An 18,437-nucleotide genomic window follows, 5' to 3' on the forward strand; every position below is an offset into this window, starting at 1 on the left:
TCTCTCCCTCTCTCTCTCTCTCTTTCTCTTTCTCTCTCTCTCTCTTTCTCTCTCTCCCTCTCTCTCTCTCTCTCTCCCCCTTCCTTCCCTCCCTAAAAATAAATAAATAAAATCTTTAAAAAAATGTTTCAAAAAAAAAAAGATCTTGAAAATTATTTAAAGAAAAAAAGGAATATGAGGTTGGGGATAAAGTTACAAAGCTACCTCAACAGACAAGGTATAATGTGTTGAGACCCTGAATTTGTGTAGTAACTGTAGAAAGAAGGGAACTGCCATACAACATCGGAATCACACCTAGCACAGGGCAGGGACTCAAATTTTTATTGAATGAATAACACAAAATTTATATGGGATATGATGGCTTGTGTTTGGTTGTGGGGACACAGGAAAGGGAGATGTCAAAGATGACAGAGTAACTGCTAGAATGATGATTCTGCTAATAGAATCAGGGAAAAAAGGAGAAAAGCTTTTATCTGAAGGAACGATGAATTTGATTTTGGACACTGGATCCAGGAGCCAAAGCCAAACTCATTTACCTAATGCCATTTGAGTTTCTACTAGGTAAGAAGGAAAACATGGAAATAAAGGTGCAATGTTAAGAACAAACTAGAAAACAAAAATAGGAAGAGACATCAGAAAAACATAGGGAGAGTAAGAGAAAGAGGCAGAGGTATTGATATAAGGGAACGATAAATCGCTATCAAACCTGACTGTTGATAACTCAGGAAGTCCCAGTCTCAGACTGCCTACTTTGGGTCTTAGACCATCCCTCTGATTCCTAAAATTATTGTATACAGCTGAGTATTTAATTTCATATCACTACTTTCTACTCACACTATTTTAGATGCTCAATAAAGCTGTAACTTTATAATGCTGAGAAGCAACCAGCTGTCCCCAAACTTAAAGACACAAGTAAGCTCAAGGGCTTACATAAAAGGACATGAACTTAACAGCTGGAAGCAGCAGAAATAAATAAAAACAGAAGATAGGTATGTTATTCCCAGGCTCAACTTCTTCTATTGATTACCTCTATACCTTCTTGACAAGCCCCTGCCAGATACCCATAACTTAGAACAGCAATTTTCAACATTTTTCATTTCATAATACACATAAATTAATCATTAAAATTCTGCAACACACCAAAAAAGCAAAGGCACTGCAAGGTTAACTTGAAAGTGGGTGGGTATTCATACTTCAGAGTCCATGCCCCTAGCCACTCTACCAGAATTTGACAAGAAGCAGACAGCCATACAAAGGAAACAGCATGTGTAAGTTCAAGGGCCATGAGGTGGGAATGAGCTTGGCACCTTCAGGGAACACAGCCAGAGAGCAGAGCAGGATGGGAGAAGCATATTCTATGAAAAACTGGATGTCACTGGGAGGTTTTAAGCAGTGGAGTGATACAATCTGACGTATGTTTTTAAAAGATCACTTTGGCAGCTGTGGAGAGAACAGATTGCAGGGCAACTTGTTCACCTTAGTCTTCAGCCTGACTTTGAGTTTCGTATAACTTACCAATTTGCCTTGCCCCCTAGTAACAACTGCAATAAAGTTTTGGGAGAAGTTATGATATGTGACCTGTATCTCAGTACATCATGAGTTTCGTAATATGACCTTGAGCAAGTCACTATGAATAAAAATTGTTACTATCTTAAAGGGTCTTATGAGAAGTTACTCTAAAAAGTACAAAGAGTTTAACTACAAGGTGGTATCTTGTTGCAAACATTTAACAGAAATTTAACGATTTGCCTTAACCCTCCAAATCCCCCCTCCCCAAGAAAAAGTTGCTTGAAATGTAAAACACTATTTTGGCAAAATGACTTTGTTACTACATTCCTTGAACTATATATTCATACCCACCAACACTACAGATATGCTTTCCTGACTCCTGTTTCCTCTTCTACAGTGTTCAAATGCATTCCAATTTTTTAATGTAGAATTCTGTCTTTTGGAGATTTTATTCTCTAGAAGAAAGGATGATGGACATTTAGAAGTCCATATGAGCCCTGATCAGACAGTTCAGTTGGTTAGAGCATCATCCTAATTCACCAAAAATTGTAGGTTCAATCCCTGGTCAGGGCACATACAGGAATCAACCCATGAATCTACAATTAAGCAGAACAACGAACTGACATTCCCCTATCTCAAATCAATAAATAAAAAAAGAAGTTCACATGCTTTATACAAAAAGCCTAAATAATTTTTTAAAGACTTTATTCGTTTGTTTTTAGAGAGAGGGGAAAAGAGAGAAACATCAGTGTGTGGTTGTCTCTTACACGCACCCCCTACTGGAGAACCCGTCCCGCCACCCAGGCATGTGCCCCGACTGGGCATCAAATTGGCGACTCTTTGGTTCGCAATCTGGCACTCAATCCACTGAGCCACGCCAGCCAGGGCAAAAACCTATTAAATTTAAATGTGATCTAAACATATTTTGTGTATTCACCTACAAAATTATGTAATCTGTCATGAGATGATTTTCAAATTCTTCTGTCACTTCTACTCTTTCTTATACCAAAACCTTACATTTCAATGAACCAGGACACCCTGAAATGTTGTTGACAAGTCACAGTATAGAAATCTGCGATAGTGATCTCCTGTTCAGGTATGAATACTATGAAAATTTTTGAACATACTAACTCTGGAATGAAAAACTTGTTGAGGCAAACCTCACCTAGGATGCAGTTAGGGGAAAGGAAAGACATTTCCAGTATTGTGCTTTGTCTCTACACTACAATGAAGCATTTGAAGAGAAGCCCTATTTTCCAGTGGCAGAGCCTCATATCCTATCCTTAGGTTTCCCAATAGTTCTCTTCCTATAGCTTAACATTCAGCTTCCTTTTTATAAAAGGAGCCATGTATATTTTCCTAAATTTTTTTTAATGAAATTTTTTTGTACTTGAATGAGTACATTTTTTTTTTTTTTTTAGAGAGGGAAGGGAGGGAGATAGAGAGAGAGAAGCATCAATGTGCGGTTGCTGGGGGTTATGGCCTGCAACCCAGGCATGTACCCTGGCTGGGAATCAAACCTGGGACACTTTGGTTCCCAGCCCGCGCTCAATCCACTGAGCTACACCAGCCAGGGCCCTAAATTTTTTTTTAATCCTCGCCCAAAAAACACTGTTTCATTGCTTTTAGAGAGAGAGGAAGGAAATGAGAGAAACATCAATGTGAGAGAGAAACATTGATTAATTACATCTCCTACATGCCTCAACCGGGGACTGAACCCACAACCTAAGTATATGCCCTAACTGGGAATCAAACCCACAACCTTTTAGTTACGGAATGATGCTCCTCCAATCAACTGAACCACACCAGCCAGACCTTCCTAAATTCTTGATAAAATATTTTCAAACACTGGGAATGAAATTATACTGCCATAAAAAAAAAGAAAAAATCCAGAAACTGTTGCAATTTTGCAGAACATCCCAATATAGCAACCCACACTTAGAGAAAATGTACTTTGAAGACTGGTGTGTCTGTGGGTCTAGCAGAAGAGGCCAGGCACCTACCGGTGCCACAGTGAGACCTTCAGGGCAATGTGTACACCTATGATAGCACTGTAGCTATCACAGATGAAAGAGATACAGAGGTGAAACAACCGTTATATCACCAGCATATTTATCAATTATTCTTCTGATTGCACTTTAATTTAAAAAGCTAACTTATTAGTTAAACCAATCTACTCTGGCAAGATCAGTTACTATACAAAAGCACTGGCTCTTCATGTTACCTTCATAGTATACAGCAGAGCCCATTTTAAAATGTATTTTCAGGTTTTTATTGTCATTAAAGGCTTCAATCAACATAGAACCTCTGGAAACATGATGACTCTCAGCAACTTAAATAAAAACAGCTTCTAAGCCCTGGCCTGTGAAGCTCAGTTGGTTGGATCATCAATTCCTGGTCAGGGCACATGCCTAGGTCGTAATTTCAGTCCCCGGTCGGGGTGGATGAGAGAGGCAACCAGTCAATGTTTCTCTCCCTCTCTCACTCTCCCTCCCTTACCCTCTCTCAAAAATCAACAAGCAATGTCCTCAAGTGAGAATTAAAAACAAACAAAAAACCCAGCTTCTCAAGTCTTGGCTCATTATTCTTCCCTTTTGACAGCCTCTAATTTCAAATAGTAGTTTTCCCATCCAATTATTATTTCTAAAAAAGGTGCTGAGAATTTCTGATGAAGTAAAATGTAAAAGACATTAGTAAATACAAATACAATTTTAACTTTTTTACAATTGTATTTAAACCTTAAAATAAAAAGGGAAGAGGGAGTTAAGGCAAAGAAACCCATTTCCCAAACAAGGCAAATAATACAACAAAGTGGTCTCCAAAGCACTGCAGGAGTTTCCACGTTACAGCTACACCTAAGAGCAATTACTGTAGAATTTAAAAAATGCAAAGCTGCACAGCAGCAGCGCTCAGCAGTCAGTGCAATGCCCTTTGAAGGCATCTGTGTAGGCAACAAGCATGATATGGAGAGCATGAAAAGAAACACCTGAAACTAATATAATGTTATCTATTAATTATACCGCAATTAAAAAAAACTGCTCTAGAGGAAAGCCTAATTTGAACTCAATTTAAAATACAAAAACTCAATCATTTCTTGGGAAAAAAATGAAACTAGGGAGGGAACATTCTATTCTATACGAACAGAAGAGATACTAGAAATAACCTTTCCTCTGAGAAGGAAACTCATATTATTAGGGAGACTATCCAAAGCCAAGTCTGCCACTCAAAAGATAAATACAAAGGAATTCCAAAATCTTATAAAAGCATGCATATCTTGCACTATGATTTGTGCTCCTCTAAGATTTGTGTAAGTTGAGCAGCTAAAACAATTATCATCATCTCCACTGGTCAATTCTAAAAAGCTCTACTCCAATAAGCCCTCCTGTGAAAATGCCTGAGGAATCTGAGTGCCACCAAACAACTCTACCCGATTAAAACAACAGACCTTTGTTTTGTCTACAGATGACCACCAATCCTCCCTATAACTTAAAAGCAAATATAGGCACAGGACAGCTCGCCAGCATCTCAGACAAAGACTACAATGTTTAGTGGAAAATATGTAATAAGGAAACCATAGTTCCCTATGTGACACCAGGGACCCAGCTCACAAATATAACTTTGGTAACCTTATCTTTTCTCGTGCTAAATCTCCTGCAAAACTGCCTCAGGATGAAAGAGGAGGGTTTCCAACCCTCAAAGCAAAGAATTCCCCAGCTTTAGCTTTGGCTGAATTATACACACTCAAGGCACAAAACAAATACACAGTGAATGCTCAAAGAAATTATCAGACTTGCAACTCAAGGAAAGCACAGTGCAGCAGAGCCTAAAAGGCTCTCTCTAGGTGGACCCAAAAAAGGTAACCACAGAGCAGTACACAGAAAATGCAGAGGAACGGAATGCTTATCTCTGTTCTTCACCCCCACAGTGATATATATAAGTATTTGTCATCTGCAGAGTACTTCATATGTCCAGACTATTTTATAATCACAATTCTGGGATTATTCCATCACCATAATTGACTGTGACTGGTTCAAATTTACTTTCCTCCTCCTAAGCATTCAGATTACAACAGATGAGAGAAAGTAAGGATGGCAGAGTAGAAAAATAGACTCTTTGAACCCCATCAAAAAGATGGTAGAATTGCTGAATTTTAGGGTTTGAAGAAAACTGTCGTATAGGATTGAGTGCTGGCCCGTGAACCAAAGGGTGGCAGGTCCGACCCCCAGTCAGGGTGCATGCGTGGGTTGCAGTCAGGTCCCCAGCTGGAGGTATGTGAGAGGCAACCACACATCCTGTTTCTCTCCCTCTCTCCCTCCTTTCCCTCTAAATAAAATCTTTAAATAAATAAATAAATAAATAAATGTCTTTTTAAAAATTATATAAACTTTTTTTAAAAAATCACATGAGCTAGGCTCATAACAAAAAGCATTAGTCGTTCAGATATTATGACCTGAATAACGTTTTTAAAGCATCTTTCAGACTACAAAAAGGAGGAGAGAGCTGGGCGGGGAGAACAGGGAGTGTAATCCAAAAGCTGTTGGAGAAGTCTGAGAGGGAGATGAAGGTGGTTTAGCCAAGGGCAACATAGTAAAGCAGATGGTGAGATCACACCGTTTTATATTGTAGTAAGGGTAAGTATTACCTTATGAAACTTTCGGATATCTGTATATTTATAGGTCTAACATAAAATGTCTCCAGTTATGAGTCACAGCAAAACAGTCTGTGATACATTGCCCTAGGACAGCAATTTTTAACTGGTGAGCCACAAGAATTTTTAAAACATGCAATACCTGACTATTTAGTCAGGGACATTGACCTCTTTTCCCTTAGACTGTCAAATAAAAAAATAACAACAATAGCTGTGCAGTGTGAATGGATCAGAATTATACCTATTTTTGTCAGATTGGCAAAAAATATATTTTAGGGGTGCCCCAGAATTTTAGTTATTAGTTTACGTGTGCCGTGAGATAAACAGGGTTGAAAATCACTGCCCTAGGACGTTGAGAACACTTATGTTCCCTAAAATCTTTTTCAAAGTCCTACATTAGGCTCAAGTAAAGCAAGCTACAAGGTTAATTACATACCAAATATAATCTTATTGATCTGCCAAAAGAATACATCATTTTGTCTTTAAAAAGAAGAAGAAGAAAAAAAAAGGAAAGACCAGTACAAGCATTCAAGCATCACTGGAATGCCAGGCACAAATTACGTTATTTCTACCAACCATGGAGATGTACAGATTACTAAAGAAATATAATGCCAATTTTCTTTAACCACTAAAACATTCTCCTGGGTGGTGTATCTCAGTGGATTGAGCGCGGGCTGCAAACCAAAGTGTCCCAGGTTCGATTCCCAGTCAGGGCACATGCCTGGGTTGCAGGCCACGGGCCCCAGCAACCGTACATTGAAGTTTCTCAGTTTCTCTCTCTCTCTCTCTCTCTCTCCCTCCCTCCCTTTCTCTCTCTCTGTCTCTCTCTCTCTCTCTCCCCCCTCCCCTCCCCTCTCTAAAAATAAATAAATAAAATATTTTAAAAATTAAAAAAAAAAAACATTCTAACCATTCAACTACTACTAATTGCAGGGATTCAACAGCACCAACACACCTTTATAATAATGCTTTCAAAATTGTCAGGAAAATACGTTACTCTCCCAAATGAGAAAAACATGGGCTAATTCTCCTTGAAGAATTCAGAGTATACACTTCAGCTCTGAAAGATTCTTTCAGAAAAGTTCCTGCCTTAAGCAATAATCTTTTTAAATAACAGAGGTAAAACAAAACATTATCTACCAATTTGCCCAATCTTTAGATTCAGTTAGCTCAGTCTCTCAACAGCAACCCCATTGGCATTTTAGGTGGGAAACTCTTTGTTTTAGACTGTAAACCTTGGTCCCTGACCACCAAATGCCAGAGGGGCATTTCCTCTCTCCCCCTCAGTCACCATGCCAAACCAAAAATGCCCCCATACTTTTCCAAATCTCCTGGGGAAATATGGTACCTCTCCCACTGAGAATCACTAAACAACTTAGCTGATACCCTCCTTATACCAAACAATTGCCACCTAATGAATTATAGCCCCTAGATTCAGGGTAGAGATGACAGGTAGCATTCACTAATTTAATCATTTCCAGGTAGCATTAAGATCATCTTGTCTGGCCCTGGCTGGTGTGGCTCAGTTGATGGGCGTCATCCCACAAACCAAAAGGTCGCTGGTTCAATGCCCTAGTTGCAGGTTCAGTCCCCAGTCAGGGTGCATTTCTCTCCCTTTTTCCCTTCCCCTCTCTCTAAAATGGAAAAAAAAAAAAAAAGATCATCTGGTCTGAAGCAGAAAGATTATTTACCATCTTTTTCCTAGCACAAGAAAGTCCCTGAGTGTTATTTTCTTTTTTTTTTTAATTTTATTTCTTTATTTTTAGAGAGAGGGGAAGGAAGGGAGAGAAGGAGAGAAACATCAATGTGTGGTTGCCTCTCACATGGCCCTCACTGGGGAATTGGCCCACAACTTGGGCATGTGCCCTGACTAGGAATCGAACTGGTGACCCTTTGATTCACAGCCTGTGCTCAATCCACTGAGCTACACCAGCCAGGGCCTTGGGAGTTATTTTCAAAGTAGTATGTAGCATATGTAAACCTTTAAGAAAAAACATAAAGGAGGAAACTTGTGTCTCTAAAAGAAATCAAATTTATCCAACGTGGAGGTCCAGAATAATACTGACAATGTGACTGCTGTTTAATAACATGTTATTAGACAAAAACAACCTGTCTTTATAATATACAACTTCCAAAATGACCAGGAATGGGGGGAAGGGGGAGGGAGGGGGAGAGAAAGAAAGAGAGAGAGAGAGGATAGAAGGGAGGAAGGAGGAAGAAAATAGAGCCCTGGCCAGGTAGCCAGTTGATTATAGCATAGTCCTCATACACTGAGGTTGCCAGTTTGATGCCAGGTCAGGGCACATACAAGAATCAACCCATGAGCCCTGGCTGGTATAGCTCAGTGGATTGAGTGCCGACCTGTGAACCAAGGGTCGCCAGTTCGATTCCCAGTCAGCACATGCCTAGGTTGAGGGCTAGATCCCTAGTAGGAGACATGCAAGAAGCAATCACACACTGATGTTTCTCTCCCTCTTTCTCCCTACATTTCCCTTTCCAAAAACAAACAAATAAAAATCTTAAACCCCTCCCCAAAAGAATCAACCAATGAATGAATAAAAATATGGGACCACAGCCCTGGCTGGTGTGGCTTGGTAGATTGAATGCCGGCCTGCAAACCGGGGCGGGCAGGCAGGGGTGGAAGGGGGGTTGCCAATTCAATTCCCAGTCAGGGCACATACCTAGGTTGTAGGCTGGGTCCCCAGTTGGGGACGCATGAGAGACAGCCACACACTGATGTTTCTCTCCCTCTCTTTTCCCTCCCTTTAACCTCTCTCTAAAAATAAAAAAATAAATAATCTTTAAAATTTAAAAATTTTTAATGGGACTTCCAGCCAAGATGGAGATGTAGGTAGATACACTGTGCCTCCTCGCACAACCAAAAGAAGGACAACAACAAATTTAAAAACAAAAAAACAACCAGAACTGCCAGAAAATTGAACTGTATGGAAGTTCGACAACCAAGGTGTTAAAGAATAAACATTCACACAGACCGGTAGGAGGCATAGAGATGGGCAGCCAGGCAGGGGCTGGACGACTGGGGCTGGCAATGCTTGGTGGAGCAGAGGTGCCACATTTGCTTATAGATAAACCACAAGGAAAACTAAAGAGCTAGACAGACCACACAACCCAGGGTTCCAGTGCAGGGAAATAAAGCCTCAAAACCTCCAACTGAAAAAACCTGTGGGTGTTTCAACAGCAGGAGAAACTCCAAGCCTCACAGGAGAGCTTGCTGGAGAGACCCATGGGGTCCTAGAGCATAAAACCACCCACCTGGGAATCAGCACCAGAAGGGCCCAATTTGCTTGTGGGTAGTGGGGGAAGTAAGTGAAAGCTGGCAGAGAGCTGAGCAAGCAGCAGGGTTCCCCCCAGACCCCTCCCCCACGTACAGCCCCACCACGCAGCAGGGTGTGTTGCTCCACCCTGGTGAATACCTAAGACTCCGCCCCTTACTACATAAGAGGCCAGCCGAAACCAAAAAATGGCCCAAGTGAAAGAACAGATCAAAGTTAAAAAAAAAAAAAGAACTATGCAAAGAAGAGCCAACCTATCAGACACACAGTTCAAAACAGTGGTAATCAGGATGCTCACACAAATGGTTTCACATGGTTGCAAAATGGAGGAAAAAGTGAAAGCTATGTAAAGTGAAATGAAGGAAAATATACAGGGAACCAACAGTGACAGGAAGGAAACTGGGACTCAAATCAATGATCTGAAACAGAAGGAAGAAATAAACAAACAGAACAGAATGAAGAAACAAGAATTCAAAAAAATGAGCAGAGGCTTAGGAACCTCCAGGACAACTTTAAACATTCCATCACCTGAATCATAGGAGTACCAGAAGGAGAAAAGGGAGAACAAGAAATTGAGAACTTATTTGAACAGATAATGAAGGAAAACTGCCCCAATCTGACAAAGGAAATACACTTCCAGAAAGTCCAGAAAGCTCAGAGAATCCCAAGGAAGCACACACCAAGGCACATCATAATTACATTACCCAAGATCAAAGATAAGGAGAGAATCTTAAAAGCAGCAAGAGGAAAAGAGACATTACCTACAAAGGAGTTCCCATAAGACTATCAGTTGATTTCTCAAAAGAAACCTTGCAGGTAAGAGGGGGCTGGGAAGAAGTATTCAAAGTCATGAAAGACAAGGACCTACGTCCAGTATGACTCTATCCAGCAAAGCTATCATTTAGAATGGAAGGGCAGATAAAGTGTTTCCCAAATAAGGTCAGGTTAAAACAGTTCATCATCTTACCAAGCCCTTATTCTATGAAATGTCAAAGGGACTTATCTAAGAAATAGAAGATCAAAAACTATGAGCAGTAAAATGAGAACAAACTCACAACTAAAAACAACCAAACCTGAAAACAAACAAAAATGAACTAAGCAAATAACTAGAACAGGAACAGAATCACAGAAATGGAGATCACATGGAGGGTTAATCAGTGGGGAGGGGGAGGGGAAGAGAGGGGGAAAAGGTACAGGGAGTAAGAAGCATAAATGATAGATACAAAATAGGGGAAGGTTAAGGATAGCATAGGAAATGGAGAAGCCAAAGAACTTATATATACAACCCATGGACAAGAACTAAGGCGGTGGGGGGGCGGCGGGGGCGGGGGGAATGCTTGTGGGAGGGTGGTGTGGGGCGGAAGAGAATAAAAGAGAGAAAAAAATGGGACAACCGTAATAGCATAATCAATAAAATATATTTTAAAAAGAAATATTAATGTTTCCACTTCGGTCCAATAAAGGACAGTGCTGTATCTCTGAGTAACTTTCTGCAAACCTTGCTAAGACCACAAAAGCTTACTATCTTAGGAGCAGAAAGACAATAGATTTGGAAACTTTAAATGTAAAATGAAAAGAAACACTTCAACTTAATTTCCTATTTTAAAAAAACGTATGGTAATCTCTTTACAAGCATGATGACAACAGTCAATTCTTTCAGCCAGTCAAAACATTCAAATGGGGGGTTTTGGGTATTTTTAAAGAAGACTAATTTGCATTGGTTCAGGGACTTTTGCAGAGTTTCCCAAAAGAGCAGTGCTGTATTTTATTATAACCCCATATCTATAGCCCCATTTGCAGCTACAGAGATCAAGCAAAACTGCACCTATAATCAACCACAATTCCTTTTGCTTGAGCTATGAAAATACTAACCTACTCTGACCTCCTCTGCACCAACTTCAGCAAACCCTGGGTCGAGTCTCAACTTCCCAAAACAGCACAGATGTCTCTAATTTCAGACCTGCTGGTCTCCTCTCTGCCTTTGGCTAGGTCAGTAGCAAGCCCCAAAAATACAAACAAAAACAGAAAACTCTGCTAACTCAAGTAGGTGTCTTTCTTTCTTTCCCCATAAAAGAATGTTCTAGCAGACACAAGTAACATACAAGGTCCAGCAGTAGTAATGCCTGCCTGAGTGTGGTTGGTAGAGTAATAATATGGGTGTAATAATTTAAAGTTTTAATTTGAGCATTTCATCTAAGATGTCATATGGTGTGCTTGTGTGTGATATTGTTTTGTTACAGAATTACAGGCATAAGCATGTTACAGACTTTATAATAAAAGATTTTGTAATAAAAAGGGCGTTTTTTGTGCCAGACCTGCATATCAATATACAATTCTATTTCTCTAAATGGCTATAATAAAAGTCAAAATAGTTCAAGACAGTGATATTCACTATATTTCCCACCTAGAATTAAAAAATTATAACATCAATGAAATGTATATATTTCAATAAAAGAACATATTTTCAAAGTTTACAGTACCATGCCTAACCCTTAGTAGACATTCAAGAAATGTTAGTTACTCTGTCCTTCCTGTTAATTCTTACACTATTTCCATGAAATATTTCCTTTTTATTACTACCCCCATAAAAAGCAGGAGAACAGAAAGACGGTAATTTCCTAACCGACCACTCAGGTAAGACCATGAAAATGCAGGCCATTTCATGAGGGTGATGAAGGGATGCTTCTGCAGGAGTTAGACTTTAATCTACCCTCTTCATCTCCCTTCCTAAGAAGCAGTGTCAATTCCAAGGACAATGTTCCTTCTGCCACAGGAAGTGGCTCAATTGTTTTTCCTTATAGCAATGTATTATCAGTTCTTGTTCTTTGGAACTGAGAGAAAGCCAATCTCAAGAACCTATGCTGTTCTAAGTGCAGATGCAGCAAGAGTCCAAAGATTGTCCTCAACCCATGGAACCCCATGTACAAGTTCACAGGATTCCTCTTAGGGGGCTTCAGCAGAGTATTGTCACATTGGTTGCTGGGGTTTTTTTGGGCGGGGGGGTGTTTTGGTTTTGGTTTTGTTCTATTTTGGCTATCAAGTTCAGCCTCCAAGTGATCCAAGTTTCCTGCACCAGCGAGCAATGGCGCCACCACATACCTATAAACATAAAAAACTAGAAGTACATGAACTAGCACTAGCCCTTACTGTGACAGAAATAGGTTTGCAGAACTGTGTGAAACTGCCACCGAAAGTCCTTTTTGTGGACATCTGAGACGAAATAGATACATGAAGCAACGCCGTATCTGGTGTACTTTCATTCAGGCTCTGGAGCTTAAGATAGGAACACACACATGTTATGTCCAAGTCAACTCTAGTGGTTACAGATGGACGGGTTCTATCATCAGTAATAAAATTTATAGTTGTCAGTGACGACCTGGTTACTGTCAAGACAAGCCATTTGTTACATTTAGTCTACCATTTACAGAAGCTGCTAAATTTTAGAGTGACCGGAAAATTTATCTACCCTGTCACTTCCCACTACCCTAAGCCAGTTTATAAATATAATGGCTCCAATACAAGAACTCTGTCCTCTAAAGACTGAATCACAGTGTGTAAGTGCATGTGTGAAATTCACAGTTCTGTTCTATGACCACCACCATTTTATACTGGTTGCGCTATTTCTTTGGCATTTAATACATTCTAACAATATACTTGGTGTAGTCCACAATATGGGATAAACCACTGGGCCATGGTGAGTGTTTCCCTAAACAATAATCAAATCCGACCTATTCTAAGGTCAGTAGAACTGCAAATGCTAACCAATACCTTAGACAGGAAAGAGTAAATAAACCTGGGACCTACCTTGTTTACAATTCCCACAGACAGATGAAATTCAATTCCATGCCAACCATACCCTTCGATCACTAAAACACAAACAGAAAAATAAATGTTCATGCAATATAAGCAGTTCTTCCAAAGGTAGTTCTTCTAAAGGTAGTTGGTTTCAAAAATAAAAAGCTATTTCTTATCTTCTTTCTATCCTTTCTATGCCCACAACAGTGGGTAAGCTCTGTCACTGGCAAAAAAGACTCAGAGAGGTAGACTTAAACAATAGATAACACCAGCCTGCAAACCAAGGAGTCGCTGGTTCAATTCCCAGTCAGGGCACATGCCTGGATTGCAGGCCAGGTCCCCAGAAGGAGTCACGGGAGAGGCAACCACACATTGATGTTTCTCTCTCTCTTTCTCCCTCCCTTCCCCTCTCTCTAAAAATAAAAGCTTTTTAAAAAAATAAATTTAAAAAAAAGGTAGCAGTAATTGAGTACTTACTATGTATGCCAGGCACTGTTTCTAGGTACTTAAATGTATTAATTAATGTAATCCTCACAACCACCTTGTGAGATACTCTTGTTAACTCATTTTACATCCAAATAGCAACTGATCTATACCTCTCAAAAGTGCTCTTAGTGGTTAAAAAATGCCTTTTAAATAAATGTAGGCAATCTCAACCACTGTATCTGGCATGTCTCAATGGCTAATACCTGTATCCCATATTCATCCACTCTGTGCATTTCTTGGGTCCCCACAAGGTGCTGAGCAGTATACAGGTGCTAAAGAGGATTCAATCTCTGTGCTTTAGCAGTTGATAAACTAACTGTGGAGTCAGACTAAACTACAAGAAATGGTTGAAAAAATGAAATGCCCTGTGATGAGGTACATTGTCTTTATGCAATCACTGAGTATAAAAAATAAAAAAAAATTTTAAAAAAACTTTGAGAAAAGGGGAGGAAAGCTGCACATAAAAAGTACCCTAAACCTAGACCTTTAATGTAGGTTATATTGGCAAAATAAGAAAAATGGCTCTTCAGGGAGTAAAACAAGAACAAAAACATGGTACCAGGGACACAGTGTACCTGGGGTCCTTCATAAACTGATTCCACCCAATTTAACTAGCCTTTGCTGTGGCCACTGATCTCCCTCTCCTTCCCCACTAGCCAAACCAAACTTCTTACTTCTAGGACATACAATCTTTGATAGTTCCACTGTTTCTCCTACTGCCTAGAATGTTCTTCCCCCTTTTCCCTGGTGGGTAACATTAATTCTAGTATATAGTAGATACTCAATAAAACATAACCATTGTTGTAAATAACTTTTATTATTATGTAAGATACAATTGAAACATTTTCCTAAAGCCTCTTCCAATTCCCCAGTTAATCTCCTCAGTGCCTCCACCACACTCGCATGGCATTCGTCCATTTCTCCATTAGAGTGGCAAAACTTTTTATTGTCCTAATGTTTCCCTATTTCCTTTCTCTTACTTGTCTGAACAGGAAACATTTTTTATACAACTTGCTATTGCCTGAGACCTAGCACAGTGTCTGGCACATAATAGGGCCTGCTAGGTACTTGTTAACTGAAGGTCCAACTGACTCAAATTTACAAAACGAGTAAGATTATTCTAAAAAGTCAGCTCCTTTAGTATACTTAAACAATTGTTTGTCAAAATCTAATGCACTTTTACATTTTAACTCATATGTCTGCTACATAACTACACCAACAAATCAAGCACAAAAAAGTCAAAGTGGATTGACTAAAAACTACCAGCTGACTAGTTTTTGCCTGACAACAAAACAAGGCCCTCCTCCATGCTGAGACAGAACAAATCAACTGAATTGATCGCTCAGGTATTGTGCCAGTGACTGCCTTACTGAAACGGTGTCACAGTTCTGTATGCAATATATATGTTTAAACTGGTATTTATATTGGCTGTAGTTCTGGATAGTTGAGGTTACAAATTTAGAAGTCCAGTCATAAATCCAAGGTTTATTTATAGAAACTCTCCATATGGTAGGAATTTAAAAAGTAAAACAGCAGCCTTTTTCCCTGCCGAAAGCAGACGGCAGCAGAACGCCAAAGCAGCACACCCTCTCCTGACTCTGCTCTTGGCACTGCTTAAAGCAGAGGAAGAAATGTGCAGGGCAAGCAGGGGCCCCCCTGAAAATCAGTCACCCAGGGCAACGGGCATTTTCAATGTCTGTGCTATTCAAAGCTTAAGTATCAGTTTTATACATGCCCATGTTCATTTAAAGCACAAATTGTGGCTTGGAACTTAAAAAATGTTCTGATGTGCTGGTTTGTCCACATATTAATCCAGTCAGCCAGGTTTAAACATGCAAGCTTAAAACATTCTCTAGATCGTTATGCAAAGGTATGAGCTCGATCCTTTACTCTCAGGAAAAGGAATTTAGGGAGAATTACTAAAACAATAGCATTTCAATGGAAGCCTTAACAGAAAAAGTCAACTCCTAAATAGTGATGAGTTACTTTGTTAAAATATCTAAATGGAAACAAGATACAAGAAACAATGACAGTTTCTTACAATTATTAATCTCAAAATGAGATCACAGTTGATCTCATTTTAGCTCAAAGTTGTCAAAAAATTTCAAAATTTTTCTACATGAGACCATCTTATAAAAAGGTTGTTCTAGTCATCCACTGACTAAACCCATTTCTAATCCACCTCTAGAACTTACTTTACATTGAAATGAATATATTTTTATATGAACACTGTTACAATGCAAAGTTCTTTTAATCTTTTATTTTACTGGCTTGTTGAGAAACACCAATAAAACTTGGAATAAAACTTGGACTTAATTTTTATAAATGAACCTCAGAAGCTCACACACACAATCACGTCATTTTCAGCTGGAAACCAGAGCAGAAAGAGTTCAATGACTTGGTAACAGAAACACAGGGGTCAAAATCTGATAACTAGAGCACTGTACTTATTCTACAACATACTTCTAAACATACTGCTTTTTATTAAGACAGAAAATATTTTGGAAACTACAAAACAGAAAAAAAGTTTAGTCATGGCCAGGTAGCTCAGTTGATTAGAGCATCATCCCAATAGTTGTGGGTTCAACCCTGGTCAGGGCACATACAAGAATCAACCAATGAATGCACAGATAAGTGGAACAACAAATTGATGGGTATTTTTTCCCCTCTCTCTCTCCCGCACTCTCTCTCTCCAAAAGCAATACAAACTTTTTTAAAAAGTGTGCACTGTTTTCTTAAACAGAATATGAATATTTAAAATGAATATTTTTATTATTCATTGTTTTTCCCCTCATAGTAAATTATTTTAATTTTTCAAAATGGGTAATATAAAACCATGATTTTTAAAAAACAATCCATTCAAAAGGTATATAGTGAAAAGCAGGTCTCTTTCCCATCCCAGTCCCCCAGCACTCTGTTACAGAAACAATTTTAAGTTTCTTGTCATTTGTTTTCTTAATGACTGAATCACTCTCCTATGCTTACAAATGCAGCTGCAGAAGGAGCTGAATGATTTAACTGGTGTGGTTATTGCAATATCAGAGAGAGTGTATCTCCACCCTCATTAAAATGTGAGCATCTACAGCACTGAAAATTTGTGCCTCCCTGTACATACTCACTCACATGCAAACACAGATACACCCAAAGGAGAAAGTTCATTTGTGTGTGGGGGTAGGGAGGGGTTTAAAATATACATTACATAAAATGTACCATTTTAACCATGTTTAAGTTTACCACTCAGTGGCATTAAGTGCATGCACAATGTTGTGGAACCATCACCACTATCCACTTCTGACACTTTTTCATCATCCCAGAAACTCTGAACCCGTTAGACAGTAACTCCTCCGTTCCCAACCCCTCAGCCCCTGGTAACAACTATTCTACTTTTTGCCTTTTTGAATTTGCCTATTTTAGGTATACCTCATATAAGTGGAATAATACAATATTTGTCCTTCTGTGTCTAACTTCTTTCACTTAGCCTAATGTCTTCAAGGTTCTACATGTCATGGTATTTCAAAATTCTTTTCCCTTTTCAGGATGAATAATATTTTACTGTACATATATACCACATTTTGTTTATCTATTCATCAGTGGAGGGCCATTTGGGTTGTTTCCATCTTTTCACTATTGTGAATAAGGCTACTGTGATACTATACAAGTAACTGTTTAAGTCCCTTCTTTCAGCCCTGGCTGGTGTGGCTCAGTGAACTGACTGCCACCCTGCGAACCATGGGGTCATTGGTTCAACTCTCAGTCAGGGCATATGCCTCAATTTCAGGTCCCCCGTAGGGGAATGTGCAACAGGCAACCACACATTGATGTTTCTCTCCCTCTCTTTCCCCCCTGCTTTCCCCTCTCTCTAAAAATAAGTAAATAAAATCTTTTTTTTTAATATTCTATTTCTAGAGAGGGAAGGGAGGGAGGGGGAGGGGGAGTGAGAGAGAGAGAGAGACATCAATGTGCAGCCGCTGGGGGTTATGGCCTGCAACCCAGGAATGTACCCTGGCTGGGAATCGAACCTGGGACACTTTGGTTCCCAGCCTGCACTCAATCCACTGAGCTACACCAGCCAGGGCGTAAATAAAATCTTTAAATAAATAAAAAGATTTCTTCTTTCAATTCTTTTGGGTATATACTGAAAAGTGGAATTGCTGAATCCTATGGCAATTCTATGTTTAACTTTTTGAGGAACCACAAAACTGTTTTCCACATATACATATGCACATAGCCCATGGACACACAGAACAAGGTAGTGAAGTGGGGGGGGGGCTGGGTGGAAGGGGGAAATGGGGGACGTCTGTACGAGTGTCAACAACTAAAAAAAACCCGTTCTCTACAGTGACTGCACTATTTTATACCCGTGATACCCAAGGGTTCCAGTTTCTCTTCCTTGCAGTTTTTATTAATAGCCACCCCAATGGATGTGAAGTGGTATCTCACTGTGCTTTTCGTTTGCGTTCAAAGGGGAGGATTCCTATGTCTATGGCAGCCATTTTCAACCAGTATGCCACATGAATTTTTAAAACATGCAATACTAGACTACAAATGCTGCAAGAATTTTTTAAAAATGCAGCAGTTTAAAAGAGTCCAGTACTACATGTTTTAAAAATTCTTGTGGCACACCAGTTGAAAATTGTGGGTATACAGCCTCCAAGCATTTTGTGTTTGAAGGTGTTCCTGTGGCTCTGGTCCACCTCCACCCAACA

At 39.5% G+C, this 18,437-nt stretch overlaps 1 protein-coding gene across 4 annotated transcripts in view; it reads right to left on the reverse strand.

Moving 5' to 3' along the window:
* MRTFA (myocardin related transcription factor A) overlaps positions 1 to 18,437 on the reverse strand; it is a 169,817-nt gene that overhangs the window by 121,095 nt on the left and 30,285 nt on the right. The window contains exon 1 of one of the 4 annotated variants that reach the window (XM_028532988.2): positions 13,255 to 13,362. The exons of the other annotated variants lie outside the window; for them this stretch is intronic. Within the exon in view, the coding sequence (XP_028388789.1) occupies positions 13,255 to 13,347 (93 nt within the window). The 5' untranslated portion in view covers positions 13,348 to 13,362. Of the gene's footprint in view, positions 1 to 13,254; positions 13,363 to 18,437 lie in introns of those variants that run through there. 4 annotated transcript variants of the gene reach the window in all.

Source organism: Phyllostomus discolor, chromosome 2, assembly GCF_004126475.2.
Source record: "Phyllostomus discolor isolate MPI-MPIP mPhyDis1 chromosome 2, mPhyDis1.pri.v3, whole genome shotgun sequence".
In the NCBI taxonomy this organism is placed as follows: Eukaryota; Metazoa; Chordata; class Mammalia; order Chiroptera; family Phyllostomidae; genus Phyllostomus; species Phyllostomus discolor.